This window comes from Anneissia japonica, unplaced genomic scaffold (assembly GCF_011630105.1).
Source record: "Anneissia japonica isolate Jap-2015-1 unplaced genomic scaffold, ASM1163010v1 scaffold376_len1572418_cov194, whole genome shotgun sequence".
Classification (NCBI taxonomy): Eukaryota; Metazoa; Echinodermata; class Crinoidea; order Comatulida; family Comatulidae; genus Anneissia; species Anneissia japonica.
Genome location: NW_022741166.1, coordinates 1,112,056 through 1,121,501, shown reverse-complemented (window position 1 = coordinate 1,121,501; position 9,446 = coordinate 1,112,056). Strand labels below are relative to the sequence as shown.

General features: G+C 34.3%; 1 protein-coding gene across 2 annotated transcripts; it reads right to left on the bottom strand.

The window, feature by feature from the left end:
• Positions 1 to 3,280: 3,280 nt before the first annotated feature.
• On the bottom strand, positions 3,281 to 9,104 carry LOC117118649 (inosine triphosphate pyrophosphatase-like). Of its 2 annotated transcripts, none has more exons than XM_033263312.1 (8): positions 8,967 to 9,104; positions 8,397 to 8,448; positions 7,358 to 7,434; positions 6,568 to 6,641; positions 6,262 to 6,293; positions 5,857 to 5,969; positions 5,229 to 5,305; positions 3,281 to 4,592 (listed from the first exon to the last, which is right to left on the bottom strand). In XM_033263312.1, exons 1-8 carry the CDS (start codon positions 9,024 to 9,026, stop codon positions 4,418 to 4,420), a joined length of 660 nt encoding a protein of 219 aa, XP_033119203.1. In that variant the 5' UTR covers positions 9,027 to 9,104; the 3' UTR covers positions 3,281 to 4,417. The 2 variants fall into 2 exon arrangements, with proteins under 2 accessions (XP_033119203.1, XP_033119204.1); XM_033263313.1 differs by having other exon boundaries at positions 7,358 to 7,422.
• Between the last annotated feature and the right edge of the window lie 342 nt (positions 9,105 to 9,446).

Genomic DNA, 9,446 nt, shown 5'->3' with positions numbered 1-9,446 from the left:
TATATATATATGTACATGTATGTATATATATATGTACATGTATGTATATATATATATGTACATATATATATATATGTATGTACATGTATATATATATTTGCCTCAGGTGATGATTAAAATTTACATGAGGAATAATGGATTAAGCAAAATGCAATTTGCACGATATCTCAATAAACAATGAACATCATATTGCCCCTATGCAAACGTTTACACGGAATACGGTTTGACATGTCGAGAAAGACATTAGCTATTTTCATGAACACATGTATGGCCACTGTCATTTACAAGACATTCCTAACGTACATTCTGTATAGAATTAAAATTATTATAGTATAAAAAGTGCAGTATTTAAAGTTAAACATGAGAGAGGGGAGGGGTGTACCTGCCTCACTAAATATGCAATGGATATCGATTATTTATGCTCATGCCCAACGTTACACTAATGTTAGGGGACTTAACCTGGTTGATGTGTTATTGCGAATTCGAACAGGCCTGTTGCGCTTACCAATTGTGTGTCTCAACCGAGATCAAGACATCGTTTAATTTTCAAAAACAAGTCAGATTGACCGAGTTTGTTGGCACTGTGAAGACGTCAGACCAATGTTAACTCGTATTAACGAAAATGCTATAATCACAGTATTCTATTTTCTCTGATTAATCTACGATGTTCTACAGTCACCTACGTAATAATTCAAGACAAAACGGTAAAAACCCATGGCTAATATAAATAATTGTTGAAAACAAGCACCGTTTAGTGCTACCTATGGTGTTTCTTATTTTTTAGATTATAAAATAGACCTTATGATCCACATATTCCTGCAGGGGTATTACGAAAGAATTGCACTATGTATTATTAAAAACACTGAGGGGTTGTCTATTACTAATACACTCTCGCTAGCAAAAGTGCTGCTGTCTCTAAACGGTGTTATGATGGAAGATAAAACGGGAATCCTTCTATAGTTCTTCCGGAATGCCAACCAATGATTATGCAATATTTATTCAAAGTGAACTGACATTTAAAGAACACGTCTCCTTATTAAAAAACACAAAAACAAAAAACTGATCACATTAGTTCCCACGATCAAGCACGAATCTTGCATGTACGTGAATATACACATAGGCTTGTAATGTGCATACAATAAGTTAAATTTAAGGGGATAACTGTTCTGTCGACTCCGCCAATGGGCATCTAACACGCATTGAAACATTCGACTGGTTTTTCTCAAAATTGATCAGACATTTAAATTAATTCATTTAGATAGGTTTAATATCAGAAGTATTACAAACTACATGTCTAGTAGTACAGTATAAGCATATAATGCATTTGAGTCAGCATTCCTTTAACAACTATTTGGCTTACAAGCAGCACCAAATACAGGTTAAACAACCCCAACCGGCGATTGTGTCTATTATAATTTTAGGCCAGTGTGAATCCTTTCCCTAGGCCCTCCTTGTTTATGTCCTTCGAAAAACTGGCCCCTTTGCCGAAAATGTTTCATTACATTTTCACTTGCTGTTTATGGGATTCCCACATGCTTAACATTTCAGTAATCTTCTCATTTGAGATACATCTTCTTAAAAAAAATACGTAGGCCTACAGAAAAGGATTCAGATTTAACTGGCGCTTGGATCATGCTTGGATTTACCACAATACCTTCGTGATCAAGGGTAATGACGTTCGCCATGTCTGTGAGTCCCGGGCTGTTGTTCTTGTAAGATTCCTCTTCTGTTGCGTTAATCTGAATGGTTTTTCGACTTTAATACATTTTAACTTTTGCCTATCAATTGTTTGTATCTCAAAAGGGAATCAGCCATCATTTTCAAAGCACTACTATTCAAGTATTGTCTTTTGCCTATATAATATATATAACGTATAAATGAATATAATTATTAAATAATTAAACTTTTATTTACACTTATAATTACAGCGAGTGATGGAGAAGGTGGGATTAAGGTACGTCACATACACAGACTACCTACATACCGTACATACAGTATAATATATAGGCCTACACTACTAATGCTCATACCCATTGCATAATCTCGAATGAAAAGACATGTGATTATATACATGCTATTATATTGGCCAATATTCGTATTATCACTTCCTTAACCAACCATTAAGCCCATACAAATGCTCGGCAAATTAATGTGTGCTTAGAAAACTGTCAAGGTTGATCCATCGAATTTCCCCAAGAACAAACGTTCGTAATGGATCGTCAATAAACAAAAGAAAATGTATCGATTGAGAAATACCAATACACTAAAACGCAAAAAATCACACGAAATCAATAGCTGATTATTACCCATACAAGTACATATACGATATTATTACTTAACACATATTTTGTTAAGGTGTAGTCGTGTGTGTCGATATTGACATGACGTTATGATTGATGGGCATTATGCTACCAAATTATTCTCGTAACAGTTATTAAAAACTCCATTTAAACCAACGAAACAATACAATATGCTTATAAAAATATACTGTACAAGTATCATCGACTTATATTTTTGTAAAAATAAAAAAAAAAACAGATAAAAAATCACCATCATCTGTGACAACAAATCCACAATTCGTCGGGGAGAAAAAAATGTGCATGTATTTTCTACATATTAGTAGACACAAAATCGATTAAATACCGTAAGCCTTTAAAACCCCTAAATTGTCATATTTTTAGGGTTCTTCGCCCCCATGGAACATTTTCGAGACATTCTGATTTTTCGTTCGGGAAATCGGCACCCACCATCATAACCACAATTATCGTCGTCGAAGCCGCCGCTCATCCTTCTTAACGGAATAATTTTCAGGAGAGCAGCAACTAAATGCATTGTAAATGCACCAAATTCGATTAAATTACTGTACATGATTAAGTTATTTAAAATTCAAATAATACTTATTATTATTGAAATAATTGTTTACTTTTATTTTATTTACTTAGGCGCACAACACATGCATCAAGGACTGTCAATCACGAATATATCCCTTTCACAAGACAAACATACACACACGATGCTTTACACAAACTAAATCTCAATATGAGGTTTAGGGAGTGGAGTTGCTTTGGTCGTGTAAAAAAATCCTGCAACACCGACAGGAATTGAACCCAATAATTAGAAGGTAAGCATCTTAACAACCAAGCTATTCAAGTCCACTCCTGAGAGATTATAGAGGGCAGCAACATTTTTTAAAGGAATATCGCATAGAAATAACGCTAGAAAATTGGACAATTCACTTATACTGAAAGTGGTAGAGAACAGAAATAAAAAGCAACAAGAATTCATGGAAAAATAACACTGTACTTTAATAACAAGTCACACATAAGATTAGTATTATAAATGTAACCACTTATGCCACTGAAATTCAGTTGTTGTGTGTGACAACTGAGTGCACTACTCATCATTGTAATGCTAATATTCATCCAAAAATTGATAGTTTTGTCCTACTGACGACTGTGATGGCATCAGAACTTCCCTCCCTGAAAGGCGGTCCATCATTCCCCAACAGATGGGCCACACACACCTCCACCCCACCCCCACATGGTTGGTAACAAACAAATAGGTTGTATCACCTTTAGATGTCTGAAAATGACACGCTTAGGCGAGCTGTCTCTGGCTTAGACAACTAATTTTTTTCACCGACAGATTTTACTGCGACTGCTGATAGCTGGACCAGTTGTCCTGACAGTTGGGACTAAGCTGGCACCACCCCTGAGCGATGCACAACAATAGGTATGTTCAGACAAGTTGCAGGTAAGCTCTAAAGTAGTAGTTTACTTGTCGAAGCCCTGGGTCCTGCCGTTAAGATGCTCCTTGTATTAGTTAATTCAAAATTACTATGGACAATTTACTTCAAACAAGTCTCAGGAGTAAGTGTACTACTTCTGCATGCACAATAAATGTAAGGAATACGCGCTCAGAGTAGCGCTATGTAGACGCACTTACTTCAGAGCTTGCAAGTAAATGCGACCTTTGTCATGACCACGCATTTTTTCAAAAGATAATTACCTACAAACGAGTGCCAAAACAACATTACCTGTGATGAATATGGAAATGACAGTGGCGATTATCACTTCCAAAAACTGTTCATAGTTACTTTACTCTAAGCTTTGAACTAGCTTTGTAAAGGACTAAAGGTGATAAAAGAAAAAGAACATTATGCCCTGGATAAGCACCGTGTGGACACTCATCTGAAGTAACGTGCGACCTATTGTAAATTTACTTCAGGCCGAAAGCCATCTGAATATGCCTAAAATAGAAGTACTTTAAAAAATAATACACACCTGTTCTTCCTAGTCATTGTACCCTGCTGATATAATGGCATATCAAAATTTTAACCACTATTTGAAAGAAAAAAATCTGATACAATGACGAAACAGAATCTCATTAAAACATTGAATTTAAATAATTGAGAAACTTAAGACACAAAATTTGTTGAATCTGGTTTAGATTTCTTTGATTCTGGTTCGTCTTCATCCTTCTGCTCATCTTCATTTGTTTTGGATTCATTGACTAGGAAGTTGGCAAGTTTTGCTAGTGCTTTCCCCCTGTGAGATATTGAGTTTTTCAAAGTGTCTGACATCTCAGCATATCTACAAAATATTTTTAAAAAAATAAATAAAAATTCACTTTTTCTTTTTTTCGCTAAAGATCAATCTAGGTGAATAAACCATAGCTTACAGCATCTTTGTTCTGAAGTGTGTATGGGCGTAGTCCGTGAATACTGTAACATGGAGAGGTGCTTTGTAGCTTTATGTTTACATCCACAACAACACAGGCTGAGTGAAATGAACCAGTGCATCAAGGTAACCTCTCACTCTTCCGAAAGATGCAATGTATTTTTGAAAGTGCATACAAGCCAGATGTATAAACTGGACTTATGTATAAACTGGACTTTTGCATTAAGTCCTTATATTAGAAACTTGGTTCTACAAACCAAACTCTGGGGAAAAAGTTTTGACTAGTTGCTTTCACACTAACATGTTTGAATATTAATATAATACTACTGAAACATATAGGCATATTATAATATAAATAAGTCTGCATATCATTTTAGTATAATAGAATAGAACATTTATATTGTGCCAGAATCCGTCATATATGATCCTCATTTTTTAATACAGTATGATTATAAGCCAATAAATTATGTTTCTTTAAAAAACAAAAAGAAAAACATAAAAGCTTTAGTTATTTATATGTAACAAGAAACTGATGTACAGGTGTCTTACGTTTGATCAAATCCATCAGGTTGAAAACATGGATCCCATCCAAATGTTGTATCTCCTCTTGGCTCTACAATTTTACCCTACAGAAATATGTCAAATTATTATTTTTAGTATTAGAATTATTGGAACTTTAACTTTTCTCTGAAAGTGCTGTGAGACCATCTGTGTAATAATAAATAAAATGAATATTCCAATTATTATTATTAAAGACATTCAGTAGCCATTGACAAATAGTTGGCAGCACTTCATGTCATGACTACTTGAATCTATAATTGATATTACAGTTATGTAATGTAATAATTGGTCTTGTTACCATGCATTACAGACTTTAACATTTTGTGGTTTTTGTTATGTGTTTTGAGTTCAGTCTATTGTGTATTGTATACTTACATTTCCCAGCCAAGGAGTATACATGGCTACCTAGATGAAGAGCTAAGTTAGTCTGTGCAAAGATTTTTGTCTTATGTGGAAGAATAAAATATTTTTGGTGTAGTGGAGATCGTTGTGGTGGTCCTTGTTTGCTATATGAATCCATTAACAAAATGAGGGGCTCTAACTCAATGTAGGCCTATATATGCATCACAGTACCATCAGACTGCAGTACGCTATATAAATACAATTAGATTCTTACCAGTGTTTTACCGTGAAACAACTTGACTTCTTCACTTGCACCAGAATTATATGCAAATGTACATAATGCATATGCAGATTTATCCTCCCATCCAGCAAGCATCCTATGAAGGCCTAAATGGAGAGTGAAATATTGTTGTGGAAAAGCAATTAAGAAAACGTAGATATATAAAATATACAGAAAATGTTAGATGGATATGGCGCTATATGAAACTACACTATTAATATTATTATGTATTTTTTTAATTGCATTTAATAAATACGTAATGTAAAATACACCTTCGTAATGGTCATCAAAATCTTGCTTAATACGCACCACCTAATAATATACTTACTGCCACTTTTGTTTTGTATTTTTAGATAGTGAAATATTACATGAAAATACAGAGATTGGTAAAAAGGTTACCTGCAGGGCCCAACTTTGCTAGAAACCATTTTCTGAAAGAAGAATTGAATAACAAATATTAACAGTTAGGTTAAGGTACATTTAGTTCAACTTTAAAGTCCTGATTCCAATCAGACAAATTGATAGAATTATTAATGTCATTAAAAAACATCTCCCACTCCAGACCTCTAAGTGATTTCAGTAGAACACTACAGGTTCAAAATCATCACTGGAGAAATAACAAAATATTATCACATGGTTAATATTATCAATACAGTATTCTATATTTTCAAAATTGTTAGCTCACAGGCTGATCAGAATACATACATGTAAGGCCCTGGAAGGCCCCCTAAGGCACTGAAACACAAACAAGTGTCCTCAACAATGATAGGTCCTTTCACCTGGAAAAAAGAAGAGGAAAATAAAATGATGTACATCAAATTCACATAAACATTTAATAATAAGCAATGCAGATTCAGTGGTGGGTGGGGTGGTGGGTGGGGGGGGGGGGGCTGGTGTGCTACTTTGAAGGAGGCACTTATATAAGGATGAAGCTTATTACAATACAAACTATTTTAGTACAGGTACTGTACTTCCACGTTTTAACAAATCTTGCATTAACCCTATATACATACATACAGTATACATAGAATAAGTATCCAGCCATTCCACATACTGTAGATCATGACAGATGAGAGAAATGCGTAGGCTAACATTCCAGGCAGTCAACAAAAGTGCAAGTCATATTTGAAGTGACATCTATTCAAAAGCAGTGCTTGAGAAATATGCTTTTTTTTTTTACTTATGATTATGATATCAATGTCAATCTTCTACAGCTCCAACTGCTACAATTTTGGTGACAAAATAATGACATGAAAAAAAAACACTGAAATGGCATGCTTTCTCAGCTTAAATTTGTCTAAAAAAATAATAATAAATACACTTTTTTTAATGAATTGCTTTGTTATATGTGATCAGATACAAATGATATGAAAAATTTAAAAAATGGTATTATTAGTTAATTATAATTATTATCAATAGTAATTAAAGTAATAGTTTAATGGTAACAGTATGAAGAGATGATGATGATTTACACAATACAGTACAGTCACTTTACCTCTTTGATTGCTTCTTTACATTTGTCAATGACAATGTCATCTGGCTCTCCCTGAAATTCAGGCACTGAAGTATAAACTTTATGTTATTCTTGTTATAGTTACAAATTACAGGTACGGTATATATTTATATAATAAAATCATGGAGGTATTCATGATAAAATCATGTCGTTTTTATGATGGTTTTCTATTTTTACTATTTAGCCAGGGGGTTCATAGTGTTTGAAAGAATCGCCTTATTTCAATGTGTGCTTCACATTACCAATTTAATAGTAATTCAGGCTCGCAGCAAACACCTACTAAAAAAAGGGGAGGGGGTGGGGTTATGGATGTAGGATTCGAAGGTTCTTGCCTTATGTGTTTATAAAAAGTAAATATATGATACTGTACATCCTGCAGTTCAAACTGAATATAATATTATAATTACTATATAAAGGATAATGTGATGGAAGAGATATATTTCTCAACCAACAACAGATCTTTTCAGAACTACCTACAAGCATTAATGTATTTTATCACCATGCAAAACTTCCATATTCGTTTCTGTAGGTGTGATCTGTCTAAAGTTGTAGGAGGTTTTGTAGAAGGGGGCAGTGGTGGCTCTGGAGTGGCGGATATATTTTCTGGGGAGGGGAGGGGGCTCAGTTGCCGACAGGGGGACTTTGGGCTCGTAGGCCCGAGCTGGGGGAAGGGTTTGAGGGGGTGTTCCCCTCCAAAATGAAATTTTTTAAATAATAGGCCGAACATCTGGATGGCCAGATGTGACACTCTCTGAGTGTGACAGACATGCGTTGGTTTGGCGTGGGCCCATTTTTATATATTCTTTTGTCCCACTGCCCGACGAGCTCTGTCTGATGGGGGCTTGACCTGTCCGGTGGGGGCGGCTTAAGCTCCTCCTTCCCCCTAGCTGGCACCGCCACTGGAAGTGAGGTGGGGGGGGGGTGAGTTTGCCCTAACTATCCCCCTGGCCACCAACATGTACTTTACAACTATTTTCTTATTAAGACTCAGAGTGACTGAAATGATTTGTTTAAGACTCACAGTCAATTTTCCGTGATACAACTTGAATTGTATCTCCAACTATAGCTTTCACCTAAAAAAATTAAAAAGAAAGTTGCATTCAAAAAATTAAGTACTTGATTAATTAATTTAGATTTATTTATTTATTCGTACAGCGATAACAATCACCACTAAATATGGATGTCATGCACAATTTGAGATGTTTGCACAATTTACAAATTATCCAAGCTCTACCTTGTACAATTTGCAAACTGTGCAAGGAAATCTTGCACAATGACATCTCTGCAAAGGATTTCTTTGCTCAATTTGAAAACTGCACAGTTTGCAAACTGTCAAGCATCATAACCTTTTTAAAAAAGACAAAATAAATAAAGTTAATACAAATTTAAAACAAACAAAAAACTCTTTAAAAATATCACTTTCCAAAAATCATTTACTGTATGAACCACTAGGCCTAGTGCGTATATCGACGTTCCATACTGCGCCTGTTATCGCCTGCAAATAGGATAATGTATTCTAATCCTTATTAGAAGCCTATTTTTAGTTTTATATTACTAAATGCATTATTAACATATTAATAACTGATTATACCTCTCTTAATTTGTTTGCATTGCCGGTTACAAATATCAACTTCCCAACTTCCTTAGACATGATGTAGTTAATGTTTATTTACTTCCCTCCACCCGCGTGTACGTTGACCTGACGGATGACCTGAGCATGTGTATTGGGTTGCCAGATGGTTGCCTGTTATCAATGTCAATTCGAGCGGATATCCGTTCGAACGGATGCATTTTTTGCGAACTACAACAAGGGCGAATTTATCGTCGCCCTATTTTTGTATTTGTTAATGCAAAAAATGCTCTGTGCACTAAAGTTCTAAAATGTTTTGGTATTTTTTAAATAATTATTCCATGTTTGAATTACAGTATTATTATTATTATTATTATTATTATTATTATTGTTATTGTTATTGTTATTATTATTATTATTATTATTATTATTATTATTATTATTATTATTATTATTATTATTATTATTATTATTATTATTATAAAGAAACGGAGAAAAAAA